This window comes from Diachasmimorpha longicaudata, chromosome 7, assembly GCF_034640455.1.
Source record: "Diachasmimorpha longicaudata isolate KC_UGA_2023 chromosome 7, iyDiaLong2, whole genome shotgun sequence".
NCBI classification, from domain to species: domain Eukaryota; kingdom Metazoa; phylum Arthropoda; class Insecta; order Hymenoptera; family Braconidae; genus Diachasmimorpha; species Diachasmimorpha longicaudata.
The window spans coordinates 9,872,363-9,890,703 of record NC_087231.1 but is presented as its reverse complement, the minus strand read 5'-3'; the positions used below and the strand labels follow the sequence as shown (position 1 = coordinate 9,890,703).

Here is an 18,341-nt window from a genome sequence, read left to right as displayed (position 1 = left end):
GAAATTTCCCGATGCCAAGAAGTGGATGAATGTTTGTCGGAAACCTACACAACTTAATCGCTTTTACCGTGGCAACACGTGTTTCGCATGATATTCTTGATTTATTGGGCTTGAAGGAATAATTAAATACAGTATTAGTCGAAGAACGTTATAACTTTGAGAGTATTAAGTGAATTATTCACCGTATTAGCTGCATATATATATATATATTACAATTTCTTCTACTCTCCTAGGAAACCCTTTCTGGTGAACAAAATATTGTCCTTGTCAATGTCCTGCCCTATTAGATACCTAACTTCTAAAAATTATCCCACTACGAAGTTCTTTATACAAATAAACACGTACTTCTCACAAAAATTGGTTTTTATTGCTGTATCCTACGCAGCCGGAGAAATTGTATCAGTCCACGTCCATGACGGACAGGGGAATCGGTCAGAGCAGGTGACAAGTTCGTGACCGTGTTACTGATTACTCTTGAACTCGATTGGTACGTTCCTTACGACTATTTTCCACGTCGTGATGAGAAAAACATAACTACACTGTTTTAGATGCAAGTGGTAGCCTAGGATGAAACGAGTAATTGTTCAGAATGAGGGCTAAAGTATCAATCGTGGAGTGATCAAACTGTCGAGGAAAGAGCTTCTGGCCGTCTTACGATTAGACAATCAACCCTCCGATATAATCCCCATGGCACAAACATAATTTTTACGTGATTTCCTAGGGGAAGACACATGTGGGTTTTACACGTGCAATAATCTGAAAGTGCCGCAGGGGATTACTAGAGAGTTATGTTACCCCACAAGTTGAATGAATTCTGTACATTTCGTTATGGGGGTAGCACAAATTATTATTTCTACTTCTCAAATTATCTAAGAGTCATCGGCTAGATGCGAAGAATACCTACGACGTGAATAATTGCGTGAGGCAAATAAATTTTTCAACTCACGATAATGTTAATCAGTCCGACAATGCCGATCTGAATTTGCAGAGGAAAATTGGGCTAATTGTAGAATCAATGATTCAATAAAAAATGTTGCAACAAATGCAAATCCCCTAAATTAATTCATTCGCTGTTTCATAATAATCCAAACGTTCGAGGAATGCAGTGTAAATTCAAGCACACCAAAATTTAGCGACACCCCTTACCCAGTCGCCCCCTTACCCAGTCGTCAATGGTTGCATGCAAATTAATCATTGTTTTGCACCAGAAAAAGAAGAGTACGTAGGAAAATCAAGTTATGCCAAATAGTTGGGGTCGTTGATTTGCTAATAAACTCCCAACGTGTATGAATAATCAATCGTCCATTGAACGGACGTGATAATCCCGTGCTATGCTTTACCAATTCATCGGGGCCGCGACATTTATTTTTTCACCGCTACATCTTTTTTTTCTTTGCTGTTAAAGATATTGGGTTAGTCGTCTGCTCCCTTGGGTATCCAGTCATTTACTGTTGTACAAGATATAACGGATATAATGGGGATTTCAAAGGCTAGGAAATACCAATCAAAGTCACAACATACTGCAATATATTGATTTATTTAAAATTTGTCAAGATACGTGATCCGTAACCTACTTGAAAGCGCTCAATTAAGTAAGGTTTTCTTTGACTCATTATACCTCATTGTCACTTAAGAATTAATTAATTCAATATAGTCAACTGTTATGTGGAATTGTTGCACAACCGAAGATTTCTGTACAACTTTGAGCGCTTCAGCCATTTACATTACATTTTTTCAATTCTATCGACTGTCCTGCAAATCTCAAGCATTAATAAAGAAATGACAAGAGTTGATTATTATTTCTATGTAATTTCTAACAGTAAGGGGAACAAAAACTGCTCTTTTTCAATGAGCTGGGAAATATTGAAAATTATTTACAATAAACTTTTTAGCACCTCTATTATCAGACGGTTTTCATAAACCTTGAAAACAAATGGACATGAATTCAAATTTATTTTCAGTTGTAGTGTAAGTGGTCTCAATTAATTCTTCTACTGGAGTAAATCATGCTTAAGAAAAAAAAATAGTCAATTGAATTTCCTACAATTTGATTCTACTTCACTCCAACTTGATGCTGGAACTGAGAATATCATGGAAATAACTTTACTAATCATTACAACTGCGTAAACCTTCGACACTTGAGTGAGCGATTATTGAACACCTACAGGAGTTGTAGAGTTGCAGTCTCAAGTGATGTGATCACAAAACTGAACGCGAGAATATTGGATAGTACCAGTAGAATGATTAGTCTAGTCATTCGAGAGCACGAGATAATTATGATACCTAGGAGTAAAGTTGAGTGAGCCTCTCGCGTTTGTTAATTCGTTAAATTGCAATTATGTTTCATTAGTAGGACTAGAATAACAATGTCATTCTTAGGAAAGAACGTGTTAAGGCTGAAGGAGATTGTTCTCTACAAATATTGTCATTACAACAAACCCTGTTAAAAACATCATAATCTAAAAATTAAATGAAATCAGTAATCACGAACACACAATGCCAATAAATAATGAGAAAATGGTAACAAAATAGTCAATTGTGATTAAGATTCCTCAACTATCATTCCTCAAAAAGACCATGGAAAATCCTTCTCTAAAATACAATAAGTTTTTTGCTAAAAAAATATACATGATTAAGTATCGCACTTCACAAATACAAGTGGCACTCTCATCACGACACTATGTGTTACTGAATACACTTAATTTGTCTCCTTTTCTCCTCAGTGATATTCAATTAATCGTCGGTATGTCGAACGATAATCCCCCGTCTCAGGGTGGGGCTGAGTAGGGTGGTTGCTGTCAGCCATTTTGGTGGTGTCTCTCATCGCCAAAATAAGATACAGATACAACATCACCACCGACATTGATTAGACACTGGCCCTGAAATTTTAATGTATCTTTCACCGTTGGAAAATGATCCTGGGTGAGAAAAACGATGGCATCACGTAAATCGCAAAGTAGATAAAAGTAAATTGAGGAACAAAACGTTTTGAATAATTCATTCTAAGTTGGTTATCGTATTTGATGACTTGACGAGAGCCGAACGAAAATTCAATAGGAATGAATGGATCTGAAAATTCCCCACAGTACTAGCAAGAGGCAATTCCAATCTCTCCCTGACTTTACTTATGGTCAGGCGTGCGGAAAATTAAATGCAGTATTCATAGGTCGCAGATAGATCCATAGGGCTTCTTACTTTAAGTTACTCATCATATACTCCACGCATGACCTTACATTTTTTTTGTAAAAGAAAAAAATGTATTTTTTTCGCGTTTCTTTCGCCAAAAAGGCGCAACAAAACTTCCTCCGGCTTCTAAATTCAATTTTGGCAAGAGTCGATTTCGCTCCAAAAAAAATCTAAAGGATTATTCTTACGGGGATAGAGTGCCAATATGAACTCCACATGATTTTTTCAGATCACGAGCGACGAAGTAAAGAGTAATGTAAATTTTCTTTCTCATCATTCTTCCTGATTATCGAACAAACATTTCTGATGTTGGGTTTTTACATCTGCAATTGATTGTTCATTGAAGGAAGTAGGACATAGGAGAAAAGAAATCATGATATTTTATTATGGTCAGCGATCCTGTACTCTATTGGAGTCATGGACTGTCCCATAATAAGCAGAGGTAGAATCCACAAGCTATTGCGACCCTTTGAGTTAGATAAGAGTTCAATATAAATTCAGAACTGCTTCTGATAAATTTTCATATCGACGAATGTAGAAAGGGGATATATTCATTGGACATGAGGGAAAAAGACAAAATCTGACGAACTTCGATAAGAACACATGTGAAAAAATTTATATTTAAAAGGATAAATATTACTATGTATTCTCAATTACCCGATTTTTCTTTAAAGGGAGAATAAAATCGGACAGAGAAATTAAAAAATTTCGTCGAACGCATTCTCTGTTACATACCAGAATTTCCTTGTGAGTATGAGGCACTCAAGACCATAGAAAATTTGTCACATACCTGGTTCTTGTGTGAACTGTGTTGCAGTACGCACTGCATCATGAAAAATGCGACCATAGCGTTGCCCCCGAGCGCTGTAATGTGAGCGCGAACAATCGCCAATACCTCGGTCACGAAACTGTGAGTGAATCCACTGAGTCCACCATTCTGAGTAATCAAAGAGCCAAGAGCAATTAATGATTATCCTGAGCCGTGAGAATATTGGAAAACTTTTGATTTTATAATTACCTCTCTAATTGACGTACTCTCTCTGATAAAGAAGAAATTCAAGTTTCCTAAGTACCTCTCGATTCTTCCACCGGGTAGATATGACAGGGGTGTTATATCCACGCCATATCGCTCTTTCAAAGGCATCTTGAAGAATTTCAATGGAAAAAATATATACGGCTACATTGGAAAAATACTTTGACTTGAGATTATATTAGGGCAGAAAATATTCGAATTGTCATTTTTTCTAAGGAGTTTTTTTCACTTCAGTAATATGATGCTTTAGGCTGTCTTTCGGTTGCGTTAGTTGAAATAATTGAATTTATTCATGCTTACATGCTTGTACTTGTGCTGGTGCGCCCTGCTCTTCAACGGAGACTTGGGTCGAACGCACTTCGGATTGGGATGCATCAACGGTGAATTGGAAATCGAAGTTAACGAAGGATTCGTCGCCCCTTGGCCGTCGGAACTGCTGGGATTCTCAGCATGATCTTCATCGAGACTGAATATCAAATCATTATCGTCTGATTTTTTCAACTGATCTCTGCTGGAGGAGTTATTAACGCCCTTTTTCTTATATCTACTTGTCTTCGTGGGCTCTCCCAATCCCAAAGCCATTCCCACAACTGTTAGCTGTATTTCATCCTGTTCAGGTAGTGCCACTTTAAATTGCATATCACAGAGGGCACACGGCACCATTCTCCTAAGTTTAAAGAAGATAGTTTGAAGAATTCTAGCGAAATACTTGGAAGGCATCGAGGCAAATTGTCCAGCGGGGATCTTAGCCCTCGATATTTGAGTGAACATCTGAAGATTCCTAACTATTTCCAAATCTTCCAGGCCAGGGATGCTTTGAGTATTTACAACATGAAAATCATCAGGTGGTCTGTCGTCCATTAACAGATTTATTCGATCCATATCCTCAACATCATCTACTTCTAAGATACAAGCATCCTTTGTCCCTGCTCCTAGATCGAGATCAGGGAGGTCTTCATCGGATTCATCGGTGTCTGAGGTCGTGACTGCTCGGCTATTTTCTATATCCTGTTGGGGAAAAATGTGCGATGTAGGAGAAAAAAATTTGAAGGCAAAAAATATGAAGATTTTTCATGAAAACCGCGGAATAGTTGGCTAGACATATCGAATTAAATCAGTGACAACTTACAGTGGGGGGTTTAAGGCGGTAATACTCTCGATTTTTCTTGACAGTTTCAATGAGATTCTTCTGTATTTCGGCAAGTTGTTCCTCATTATGCCACGAATTACCAGATGCTATTTTCGGGATACTAGGTATGGGTAAAGCAGTCAAAAAAACAGCAGTACCCACAGCCATACCAATAACAAGCCTCTCTCCAATCGAAACTTGGACTTTTAATCCAAAAATGGCATTCATACCTTTAACTTTGAGCTTATTCAACAATAAACTGTGCAACTCATATTCTAAAAATGGTAAACAGTCTGATATCTCTTTGGCGTTTAATTCACCCCGCAGATCTTTCTTATTTTTACAGACAGTCGCCTGGAGAAAGCAACCGCGTCCAGTTGTTGGTATATTATCTGGTAACTCAATTGTCGTGAATAATACATCGGGTACACTGTGTCGTCTACATATTACACATTTTGATACATCAACTCTGAAAGGCACACTTGATTCATTGTAGGGAAGATGACACAGGCTGCAAGCACTTTGAGACGGTACATGAAGTGTTTCATGATCGTTGAAATCTGAAATACATTGAATTTTAGCTGTTTGGTTCTGAGAAGCAACATCTGACACTTCCTCACTCTTTTCATTTTTAGTTAAAACGTTTTTTTGTAAATTTTTCTCTTTATCGTTGTCGATGGGATTTGGCATTGACGGCTTTTCTGTTTTATTCAGTACTAGCTCTTGATCTTGACTCGTATTCAAGAGGTTGATGACCGCTGCTGTACCCGAGGCATTGAGCACACAGACATCGTCACTGTAGGAAATAACAACAAAGACCAAAACTTGTAATCCAATGAATCATGCGTTATCACGATGAAAAATTTTCATGAGGCACATGTGTAAAGTATCTGTAATTTCATCACTCAGTCTAACATAAAGTGTATCGAATTACCATATACTAATCTCTTCTTTATAACCGAGAACAACGTTGCAGCCAAGTGCACGAGCGTGAGATCGAACTTCCATTCTAATCTCCTTCCACCAGGCGTCACGGCCCTCGGGCTCTTCCAGATTCGTAATTCTCTCTATCAACTTAACTGATCTTGCACTGACTAAACCACCTGTCGAACATCATTGCCGCATTATACATATATATAAATTTCGTTATTCGTTATGTAGAAATAAATTTTAATACCTAGATGCAAAATGAATCCAGGTGGATAGTATTGCATTGTGATAAAGGGATACTCGAGCATCTCTAGGGTATCTTGATTCATAGTTCTAACAATCGCCGTTGACGGTTTGAAATGACCTCCCATGGACCTGTCACTACCAGCCAATGAGTTCCCTGAAGATTGTGACAAAAGGGCATTACCAAACGCTCGTCCATTGGTCCCATTTGCGCATTTATTCCCGTCATATAAATTTAGGTACAATTAGCAGAGACAGGATTACCATTACGTTCTGTTTGAAGGATAGGTTTGAGTACATCCAATGGAGGTGTATGTCCTGTTGTTAGTTGTAGAGTTGAAACTGTCATGCCAACAAGAGAAAATAACTTTTTCATAATACATGAAACTCATGCGATTGCATTGGGATCAAGTCAAACGAAGAAATGCAGACAAAAACGAATAAGTCTTGGTCTAATCGAGTAATAACTATTATCTGATTATCATCGGACCTAACATTGGGAAATGCCATTAGGTGGAGGTCACAAGACAACGATAGGGAAAGAACCGAGGAGAAGCAACACTGATAGTACCCTTAAAGCCCTGAGTTCCTCAGGCAGATATTAATGAAACTAATAGCGAAATATTTTTCCTTCATTGCCATTCAGCCTCAACCTAATGACCTTTTATTTTATTTTCATGACAAATTAATGAGGAAACAGTATCGTTAAATTGAAAAAAAATATCTCGCATTAATTCATATGTATTCACATCAGGTCTTTTAGGGGATTAATTCATTAAATTAAATACATAAATGACAAATTTTGCATTAATGAGCAAATAATTATGATTGATTTCAGAACGGTACTCACGTTTGTGAAAGAATTTACAAAATCCTGGCAGGAGAAATAATGTGAATGGAACAGAAAAGAAAATCATAACTCGGTGACGGTTTTTGATCACAAATAATTGATGATAAATGCAATGGAAAGATTAACCAGGTCAATATGGAGAAAGCATCGTGCATTCCAATCCTTGACCTCATCAATGGAACAGAAAAAAAATTAAAACTTGTCAAATTAGTTGTCACTTTTTTATCAATATCTGCAGACCCAAAAAAAAAACAACCAAAAAAATCTAGAAACTGTCCTTTCCCACTCGAGGGTATAGCGGACCACTAGGCTAGTGAACCCAAAGTAAGCAATCAATTTCTTAAACTGTCTACCATGTACAAGGCTTCTGCAGCAATTCGTCATTCAGAAGGGAGTGGAAAACATTATCAACAGACGATTTGTCCCTTTACACTTACCCTTGGGTGTGATACTGAGATCAGAATCGCTGGATCTTCGATGAAGTGGTGCGGGTAGCTTAGCTGCTGGTGTGTTGATCCCTTTGGATCCAACAGAGGCCGGAAATACTGGGGGATTGACTGGACTCGACGACTCCTCCTGCAGTCTGGGAGTAAGAGGTGGAGAGGCCACACGCGTATCGTCAGTCATTTTAGATAGGTTAGTAATATTAGTTATTGATAAAGGGCATTGTATATACTCCAAAGTTTCCTCACTGTGACTCTTTTGCCTCGAGGTGTCAATATCTCTAGGATTCAAACACCCAGCATTAGTTGATTTTTTAATGACACACAGGGCAATGGTCTCATTTGACTCATCATTTATTTGCTGTGGTAGTTCGTTAGATAGATAGGATCTGAGCTCATGATGATCATGGGTTTTTTCACAAGGGATTAATTTCTCTCTGGGAATGAGCGAATGGAGCTCGATAACGTTGGAAACATGTCTTGAAGGGAAATCTACAGGAGACTGTGGACTTTTAGGAGATTTAGAAGAATTCAGAGAGTGTATCGCTAAAGGTGAGATCTGATGATTATGGTGAGAGTGGTGGTGGTGGTGAGATTTCTCCGGAGATTTTGATCTTGAGTTCTTCCTATGCAATCTTGCACGGTGAATTAACTCCGGTGATGGAGTTGAATTGACATGTTTGTGACCATGCCTTTTTCTGCTTCTCGTTGAATCCTTTCGATCAATATGCATGCGGTGCCCCATCATTTTCAGGTCTATTATCCTAATCAAATCCAGCATACAGTGCTGGCGGTATTTCTTCCTGAATCTCTCGCTTACCAACTGTGCTTCTATAGTGTGTTCTTGGGGAAATGGCAACGGAAATTCTGAAGGATTTGAAATCTGTACCATATACGGAGTGTGAATGTTCACGTCTAGGGCGAGAGGTGCTGGTGGCTTAAGGTGAGAGTTGTCAGATTGTGCAGGGCCAATTACGATTGCTGGTCGTGACAGTCGTGCCTCTGTATCTGGATTTTTTTTGGAGGTCGATGGTTGATTCTCTGGGACATGGGGCTTTGGTTTTATCTTAGGAGGCCCTTTATAAATCACGGTTTCAGTTCTCGACACTTTCTTTGCCCCCTTCTCCTTTTTTTCGTGTGGGTTTTTCGTTTCTGAAGAACGACTATTTAATAAATATTTTTCATATGGGACTGAGGATATTTTTTCCGTTGAACTATCTGAATTTTTTGGGGACGAATACGACGGCTTCGCTTTTCGAACGACTCCGATAACTTCTGGGTGGTTTTGTACTTTGGAACTAAACTCCACATTGTTCAGATCGATCAAAGGTACGTCCCATATTTTATTCAAAAGGGAAATATTTTTAGTGATGTTTGCTGTTGTTAATTCGGATTCCAATGACTTCTCGTGAGTTGAGGAAGTTGGAGAGCTCCCTTCTATTGTATCTCTAGTTTCTGGTGGCAGAATCTCATTTTGAACTTCCACAGGAGTACTTGCTGCGAGATATGACGTGGTGTCATCAATACTATCAATATTATTCTGTTTTCCAAGTAGTTTAAGCTTGAAGCTAGGAGAGGTTCTTAGCAGAGGCGGCGAGCCGTCTTCCAGGGGAGCTGGATATGAGGCTTGTGAGCCAGTTGTTAAGGTTGATAATGAAGGAGATATCAGAGGGAGAATACTTTCATGGGGCCTAAAGTCACAATCCAGGATTAACCCCTCTGGAAACGAGTTTTGCTTCGCTCGTTCGAGTGCTTTGTTAAAGTCGTCCAGTTCCTCCGCTTCTTTTTCTTCAAGGCATTTGAATACTTTAGTCTCTTCAGAGTTTACTCGGTCGATCTCCACTATTTCTTCTGATGTAATTTCATTCAATTGGCCGATAATAGATTCATTGCCAAGGGAAGACAAATTGTCAAGAATATTATAATCAGTGCTACTATTTACAACTCTACCATTCAACGACTCTTTCTCCTCAAAAGATCCAGATTCGGTCGGATTCATCTTTAACATCGATATTTCACTAGCCAGTGTGAATGAATCATCAAGAATATTATAATTAGTACTGGACTCCGAAGGCTCGGATTCATCCGATGTTGAGGTATCAGTTTCTGAGGAAGATATCATCGGAACATGTCCCTCTGTGTAATCATAACTCTTTTTATCACCAGTGAAAATATTGCTTTTGATATTTTCCTTAATCGAACTCTCTTCGCCAGCTTCTTCATTCCAATTCCCATCGTTTAAAGTACAGAGAGGTCTTAATCCATCGCTCTGATCCTCAAAATCCTCTAAGTAATTAACTGGCGACGGAGTTGGGGTCTCATGATCTTCAAGAACACTGTCGAGAGTAAATCCAGCATGGACTGATCTGATAAGCATGGCTGCAACGCCATCAGGCTGATTTTTTTTATGCGTAAATTTTTTTTTCTTCAAAGACCGTCTCAATTCAGAGAACGACGATCGAGTGGAGTCTGATCCAGCTACTGACCAAGTGCTGGAGTAAGTTGAATCATCACTCTCTTCGTCGACAGAATCAGAGATCTTCGATTTCATCTGAATCATCCTTTTGGGCAAGTACCTCAGGTTCTTCAGGCCTCGAGAAAAGGCTGAGGTTCTCTCACCCCTCATATCCTCTAGAGCCAGCATTGCTTTCAAAGAGGACTCGCTTATCAATTCGTCTGACAATGATTGGGTTGATAAGGCTCCCAATTTGGTGAGCCTTCCTAAAGGACTACTCTGCAACGACATATGTCGTCTGAGAGTATTCGGGGTGTATTCAGAAATTCGCATGGCTGGCCCAGCCGTCTTACTCCACTCGCTCTTTGGGAAATGGCTCCCAATCTTCGTGGATTGAAAACTCATTTGGGAACGGGGGAAGGAACTTGGCAAATTTGGAAGCAAGGGCAAACCATCGTCACTCTCTGAACATTCGAGTAGGTTTTTAGATTGTGAAATCAAATACGAAAGGCTATTATTGAGCACATGCAGGTGAACACAAGGGGAGAAACATTGATTCATTAATTTTTTTCGTTTTTTCTTCTTCTTGATTCTTGCTCTACATCGTCAAACAATTAGACTGAAATTTCAGGAGAATTAGAAATTGGCCGTAATTACTCCATGAAATTTCAATCTGTCCCTAACAGTAGATAGTGCTCATGTAACATTTATTCTAGGTAAATAGATCGATCTACTCACTCTTCAACGTTCTGACTGTCATTTAGAACGCTACTGATGTCCTGCAGCTTCATGAGGGTGACTGCAGTACCTATACCACGCGCAACTATTCCTGATTCCCCTTCCAAGTCGAAATTCTGGCAGTATCTGGAGATTAATTAAGTTTTTTTATGAATAACATTGTTTAAATAGATTGAAGGGTTCCACAACTAAACATTTTTGTAAAAATAAGTTCCAAAAATCATTTTTTCACAGCAGGTGACTTTATTGTGAAGTTTAAGCTGCCACGGTATGTTCGCCAAGTTTTTTAATCGGTACTTCATGTAAATATTCGAGTCAACGTACCCAATCACGGCGTTCCCACCGAGATCCAGCGCTTTTAAACCTATTTTTCTCTGAACTTCCCCACTGAGCTTGATAAACAATGTCTGGCGGGCTTCGTTCGATGCTCGTGGTGTCCTTATTTTATCGATCCACTTGTACTCTGGATCGTCACTCACAACGAGCTCTTCCACGAATCCGTGAATTACCTGTACGTGATACCCTTGGGGAACGTTCGGCGCTAGAAATAATTTTATGCTTCATGAAAAAGTGTGAAAAACAAACTGTTAAGGCTCATCCCTCTCGGACAGGCTTACTAAACTTACAATAAAAGAATTGAACCCCACACGATGACTGTCGAAATTTATTGAAGTCTGAAAACAACTCTACTTTGACGATGATGCTAACTTCCCCTCGGATTCCATGCATTGTATCAAACACAGGGATCCAGCCTGTCATGACAGAACCTGCAAAGATTGAAAACAAATGATGAGAAAACAGCAAGACTCATTGACCTGATATTTTCCAATGATTTACCTCCCTGAGATCCAGTGCTCGAACTAAGTGCAGCTTCCAAGGTCCAAATGTTCTTAACAGGTGGAGGTAAACCAGGCAGCAACAAGGGATTGAGATTCAAATAAACTTTACCAATAGCATCATTAGCAGAATACGTGTCATGATCCATTAATCTGAGCTGCAGGGGTTCATCCTGCAGTTCAGCATCATCAACTTCAAATCTGTACCACTCAGAGTTCCACTGAGGATTGAGAGTCTTTCTGCAGACGTCAGTCTTGTAAGTTGTATTTCCAAATTTAATCTCCACATAAGCATCAGTTGTATCACCAGAACGATCCATAACTGGCAAATTTCTTCCTGCCAGGATCCGAACTTTGATTTTTCCTGGCATTTTTACGGATTTATGGATACCCTGAAACTATTGACAATGTGTTGATCTCTGGTGGGAGCTCGACTCAATAAATGGTGCAAATTTGTATAAAATTTCACTTTTGCTTTGAGGGATGTGTTTTCCACATAAACTGGACTGTTTCAAACATGAGATAATAATTTGGGTTAAAGAATCGTTTGTTCACTCATGTTTGTCAAATTATTGGCTAGTGGAACAAGCCATCATTATGAAGGGGTCTATTTTTACCTAGAAATGATTTTAATTTTAGAACCATTGAGTGGTGAAAATTTGAAAACAATTATCAACGTAAACCGATTCAAACTTCCGCGTTGGAAAACGATAAAAATACTGAATCGCAAGAAAATATTATTAACAACACACTCACCTATATATACACTGAAATAGGTTAAATGAGCACCATTTTTAAGGATTATTTCACTTCACCACTTGATCACTTCCGTGCCAACAACCTATAAATACTCCAACAGATTACATTCATTTAAATGATGAATAGTCCCAGTGTCAGGCTGCAAGCATTTAGAAAAATAACGAATTTGATGGTATGAAAACACGTCACTGATTTCACTAATTTAACGTGCAAACGCCATTTGTGGTATTTCTCTCTAATGTCATAAATAGGTCAACTTCTCCCAAACCATGCATTCTGCTGTTTATTTCACGGTTACCAAATGATTGGGGCTTTTGGGTTATTTAAGGGCATTCAAAGATCTGTTTTGAAATTCAGGCTCGCAACAGAGACATCACCAAGTCTGGTTTCCATTGGAGAGCTGAGAGGGAGAGAGAAAGAATTGCAGACAATAGCTACATTTCCACCAAAATGTTCTCACACCGAACTTCTGATCAACGTTTTAACCTCAAATGAATGTAGTAAACACTTGTTAGCATTTAAGGTCCTCACAATAAACAAAAAAATGTCAGAGAAACAGAAAATATTGCTCGCTGGTGACGTTGAAGGCAGATTTGCCACTCTCTTTGCCAAAGTCGATCAGATAAACAAGAAAGCTGGTCCCTTTGAATTTCTCCTGTGCGTTGGGAATTTTTTTGGAGTAAACAATATTGAATTGGAGCCATACAAGAATGGAATAAAAAACATCCCGGTGCCGACACTCATCATCGGACCAAATCGAGTGGATGACATCGAGAATTATCCGGTTCTCGATGGAGCAGAGATTTGCCAGAACCTCACGTATCTGGGAAAACGAGGACTATACAGTGCTGGCTCAGGTCTCAAGATCGCATACATCAGCGGTGTTGAGGCGGTCCAGGAGTCGTTATCGAATGACTCCATCAATTTCAGTGAGAATGATGTGATCTCAGTTAGAAATTCTTGCCTCAAGGGCCAGCCTAGCTTTAGAGGAATTGATATACTGTTGACATCCCAGTGGTCTCAGAATGTCACCAAATTTGATTCTAATGATCCCAAGTTCAATTTCAAGGGGTCAAGACTGATTTCTTGGCTGGCAGCACAGGTGAAGCCTAGATATCATGTCTGCGGGTTGGAAGGAATTCATTATGAACGTCCCCCCTACAGGTTATTTTTTTTATTTTAATGTTTGTTTTAACAGATTGATGGGTTACATCAACGCCTATTTTCAATTCTAGGAATGAGAGTAAAGGTGGAGATAGTATCGAAATAGCATCGAGATTCATAGCTCTTGCGAGGGTTGGAAACAGCCAAAAACTCAAGTGGCTCTATGCCCTAAACTTGACACCAGTGGATCGAACTCGACTTATGGATCTCGCGACGAAAACCACTGATGAGACACCAAGTCCCTATCCAGCAGCGGATTTAAACTCTGACCCAAGTAGTACAGATCGCAAAGATACAGGAAAACAATTCTTCTACGACATGCAGCTTGTAAACGAAGGCAAGAGGCGATCGAATCAATCAGATAAATACCAAAAGAAACCGAGAAAGCCTGACTTCGATGAGACCAAATGCTGGTTCTGCTTGTCCAGTCCTTCAGTAGAGAAACATCTCGTAATATCCGTGGGAACTGAAGTTTATGTGGCTTTGGCTAAAGGAGGTTTAGTGTACGATCACCTGTTGATTTTACCCATCAGTCATCACCAGAGTTTCTCGATTGTTCCTGAGAGTGTTGAGAAGGAGATTGAGTTGTACAAGAAAGCTATTGGTAGATATTACAAGAGTAGCGGACGTGTTCCTGTATTTTTCGAGAGAAATTATAAGAGTTCGCACTGCCAACTGCAGGCTGTACCTGTTGATGAAGAAACTGCTTCTGAACTGTATGGTGTATTTCAGGTAAATCCCTACAAAATGCTATTTCGTCAACCATTACAGGAACATAACCTTCAATTTGAGAGTATTACATTTTCAGTGTACTTTATAGCATTTATTTTCTCAAAATAAATCTTAAAGTATTCAACTACATAAAATTTTCAAGGCTTGAACTGGAAAATTCATTTCATTTCTAAATGGCTCACATCATTAATATATTTTCAATTGTACTTCAGGATGTTGCCGATGATAATGGAATCGAACTCAGTCAAATCCCAGAACATTCTCAACTCCGTCAGATAGCTCCACCAGGGGCAACTTACTTCTACGCTCAACTTCCGAATGGAGTAATGCTCTATACGAGGATATCCAAGGACTTCCCACTACAATTTGGTCGAGAGGTTCTAGCTAATGATAAAATTTTGAACCTGATGCACAAAGTCGACTGGAAGGACTGTCAAATTAGCAAAGAAGAGGAGACTGATTTGGCAAAGACGATTAGGAAAAAATTTGAACCTTATGATATAGATACTTGATTTACTCGTAAGATAAATTTATTTTTTGAAATTCTGATAGAATATAAAAATCAGTATATAAAAACTCTTTTCTATATATTTCGACACAATTGTCATTATTGATTATTCTCTTTTTGGTATTTGAGCTCGTACTCCTCAGGCTTCAGACGTGGATCAAGGCCAGCCTTCTTCATCTGCACTGCAATGTCAAACAGGTAGTCGTAGCATTCATTCCTGAAATCAGAACTAAAATGAATTTCTTCAGGGAAGGAAATAAATACGGAATCAACACATCAACTTTTTCTTGTCAGTAAATTCAAGATCAGGGCTTTGGGATCTGGTAAAAATATAAGCAAATTGTGTACTTTTGTCGATTCTGAGGGTTTTACTGGACTTACATGGTTTTAGCCTGCTGCCAAGTATCACCCCACACGTACACTCCGTGCCTTCTTACTAAAATGGCACAAGTTTCGGGGTATTGCTGGATGACCTCCGCCATTCTATCTTTGAGATCTTCTTCAAAGGGAGTATTTTCGATAATTGGAACTACTAGTTCCTCGTCGTATCTATAGGCCCTTCCCAATTGCTGATTTCTTATTCCTGTAGATAGGAAGAAATAAAACATTCATTGTAACTGCTCAGGATATTACGATTTATCCTAATCTCAATTACTTTATACAAAAATATTCAAATACTCAAATTTAAAATTTAAATTCGGTTAAAGATATCGGTAGGTTATGTTATCTTCTGATAAAAAATCCATTGCAGCAAAAAAACCATGAACTTGCCTTTGATCATCTCTAAATGAGTCACTCGAAATTCTTTTCCAGGCCAGAGAAGTGTCGCCATAACAGCGAATTTCGAATGAGTGTGAATGACAGCCCCAGCATTGCGTGCTGTATAAGCACACATGAAGAGTGGAGTACACTGGGATTTTTTAAACCCCTTTTCAGCTGGTGGAGCAGAAATATCCCTTCCATCCATGTCCTGAACGAACATATCTTCAGGACTAATTCGTTCCTTTTGAACGCCTGATGGGGCGATATAGATTTCGTTTCTAAATGCAAATAACCGAAATGCAGGCAATTGAGTTGCAATTCAATTATCCCAATGAAGCATAAAGTGCTTACCCATGTTTTATGGATATTCCTCCACCAGTCCCCGTGACCCAGTGTAGATGATAGAACTGCCGACATAGTTCTGGGATCAAATTCCTGGGGTGCTCCTAATAATTTGGTAATAATTAAATGACAACAAATTCAATAAGTGATTGGCTCATTTCAAATGTCGATTTAACGTCTTTAATTGATGGATTACCTTGGGATAATTATCATCATAAAAGTCCATAATAAATGGTCAAATTGCTAAAGGGTTACTTCCTTTGATAAGTCGTCTCGCACTGCGTGTCGGCTTTGGCGCTTATCTTGAAAGTTGAAATATAGAAGATTGCAGCCGCATTTTGTTTTTAATGTCACCACATGCGCATGTGTACTCCACAGTTACCATCAGAGTAAAAAAATTCAATTTAATTTTCTGACAAACCCCAACGATTTATAAAGTTGAAATAAATCAGCAGGGATACAACTGAATATTTGTCTAGTAGTCTCCAATCATTTTATTGTTTTGTTTATATCTTGCGTGAAATTTTTAACTTTAGGATCGAAGACAGAAAATCATGTACAGTTAAGTCAACTCGACTATGTATGAAGAACGCATAAAAATTATGATATACTGCATAAATATTGTCAGGATCCAAGTAACACCTAATCCTTTTGTGAATTAAATATTTTTTAAATTTTTATTTAAGTTCGTACAAAATTCGACAATTCTTGACGTTTAAAAAATGAAACAGGCAATTATATAAATACATTTACATGTAAGTAAACATCACATCCTAGGCTCACACGATTGTTACTAATTGGCACAGTCCAATAGAGAAAATTAATTCCACATTTTCCTACAATCTTTATGTCTCTCATTGCATTAAATATCCTATTCCATTAAGATAAGAAAATTCTCAGAATGTGCACAAAAGTTGTCCCCTACAATTTCATGAATAAAAAATTAAGGCCTTCGATTCCGAAATTGTGGTAAATGAAGGAATCCTTCGTGTTCAGAGAAAGCCCGAGTGACTACAATGGTAAATAATGCAAGGAACATTTGCATAAAGCCCCAGTATCACTGTGCATTATTATATTTTCCCCAACTCAAGTGTATCGTCAAATGTACTCTCGATTACTCAATTCTAGTCGCCATTTACACAATTTACTGTGGACAATATTTCCACATATCTAGACTATTCTATAATTTCTGAATACTCTACTCTCCCCTTCACAAATTGCGACAGTACAAGGCCTCAAACATTTTGGTAGAAGATGAAAAATGATATAAGTTCATTTTCTTCCTTTCTCATTCACTTTTATACTCCTCATCCACGTTGGATGTCAATAAAAATCATTCGCATTCTAGGATAAAATATTCCTCCTTCTTTGTCAATTTCTTCAGCTGCCTATTAACTCAATGATTGGAGTGATTAGTTGGAGAATGATGTTTTGTAGATTATAACTTGATTCTTAAGTCACGAGAAAAAAATTGTTTTAAGAAATATCATCTGTCTGTTATTTTCTTTGTATGAGTTATTATTTTTATATTTATCACTTTATCACATTGTTATTCTCTTCCACTCGACGAAGACTATTTTTCCCTCAGTTTTGTTTTATCGTTCATAAATATCGACAAATTTTATTATTAATTTATCATTAATTTGTAATTACGAATTGGTCATATTTATTTTACATAGACGCAACGGTTTCTCGATTGGATTGATAAAAAATCGAAGTTTGCACTTTCTTGTTTGTTACAATTAGCTAAGACTCGTGCTTGTGGCTGAATTCATACTTCATTACGTATACGAAATTAATTATTTAAAATTTCCAAAATTAGATCCACAAGTACGCGTGTGATCAACGAATAATTATGCAAAATTTTCTATTAAAGCCATTTCAATAGTATAAAATACCACGAAGCGGCTCAATTTACCCTTATGTAATAATTAATGCAGCACATTAACTGTCCTTTAAACTTACGCTTCACCAATACAAAAACCAGCATACCAATATTAATAAGTGAATATCTAACAAATTTTTATCATTTTCTTTTCTTGTTTACTGCAATAAACACACACACACATATCACAAGTTTGGGCCACATTTCTACATGTAAAATTACACTGTGCCGTTACCTCTTCTGCCACACAATTTTATATAATTATTGTACATAAGTCGAGCGGTTCAAATGTAAACAAACGCACCCATCAATGAATTTCAAAAAATGCACAGAAGAACTTTAGAAA

General features: G+C 38.1%; 3 protein-coding genes across 13 annotated transcripts; 1 reads left to right on the top strand and 2 right to left on the bottom strand.

The window, feature by feature from the left end:
- Positions 1–1,518: 1,518 nt before the first annotated feature.
- LOC135164172 (uncharacterized) lies at positions 1,519–12,741 on the bottom strand. 6 transcript variants are annotated; one of them, XM_064124257.1, is made up of 16 exons: positions 12,600–12,741; positions 11,845–12,241; positions 11,634–11,774; positions 11,332–11,548; positions 11,008–11,133; positions 7,809–10,780; positions 7,372–7,395; positions 6,786–6,863; positions 6,526–6,678; positions 6,283–6,451; positions 5,969–6,144; positions 5,349–5,908; positions 4,520–5,227; positions 4,205–4,330; positions 3,977–4,123; positions 1,519–2,879 (listed from the first exon to the last, which is right to left on the bottom strand). In XM_064124257.1, exons 2-16 carry the CDS (start codon positions 12,212–12,214, stop codon positions 2,799–2,801), a joined length of 6,048 nt encoding a protein of 2,015 aa, XP_063980327.1. In that variant the 5' UTR covers positions 12,215–12,241; positions 12,600–12,741; the 3' UTR covers positions 1,519–2,798. The 6 variants fall into 6 exon arrangements, with proteins under 6 accessions (XP_063980327.1, XP_063980325.1, XP_063980324.1 ...); XM_064124255.1 differs by adding an exon at positions 12,313–12,460 and having other exon boundaries at positions 5,349–6,144; positions 12,600–12,709; XM_064124254.1 differs by having other exon boundaries at positions 5,349–6,144.
- On the top strand, positions 12,638–15,538 carry LOC135164178 (CWF19-like protein 1). Of its 6 annotated transcripts, XM_064124276.1 has the most exons (6): positions 12,638–12,774; positions 12,960–13,766; positions 13,838–14,498; positions 14,711–15,017; positions 15,136–15,329; positions 15,398–15,537. In XM_064124276.1, exons 2-4 carry the CDS (start codon positions 13,147–13,149, stop codon positions 15,008–15,010), a joined length of 1,581 nt encoding a protein of 526 aa, XP_063980346.1. In that variant the 5' UTR covers positions 12,638–12,774; positions 12,960–13,146; the 3' UTR covers positions 15,011–15,017; positions 15,136–15,329; positions 15,398–15,537. The 6 variants fall into 6 exon arrangements, with proteins under 6 accessions (XP_063980346.1, XP_063980342.1, XP_063980345.1 ...); XM_064124272.1 differs by lacking the exon at positions 12,638–12,774 and having other exon boundaries at positions 12,904–13,766; positions 15,136–15,295; positions 15,398–15,538; XM_064124275.1 differs by lacking the exon at positions 12,638–12,774 and having other exon boundaries at positions 12,904–13,766; positions 15,150–15,204.
- LOC135164187 (probable methylthioribulose-1-phosphate dehydratase) lies at positions 15,006–16,465 on the bottom strand. The gene is made up of 5 exons (XM_064124291.1): positions 16,307–16,465; positions 16,120–16,214; positions 15,778–16,046; positions 15,388–15,589; positions 15,006–15,223 (listed from the first exon to the last, which is right to left on the bottom strand). The coding sequence occupies exons 1-5, from the start codon at positions 16,334–16,336 to the stop codon at positions 15,106–15,108; spliced, it is 714 nt and encodes a 237-aa protein (XP_063980361.1). The 5' UTR covers positions 16,337–16,465; the 3' UTR covers positions 15,006–15,105.
- Positions 16,466–18,341: the final 1,876 nt, after the last annotated feature.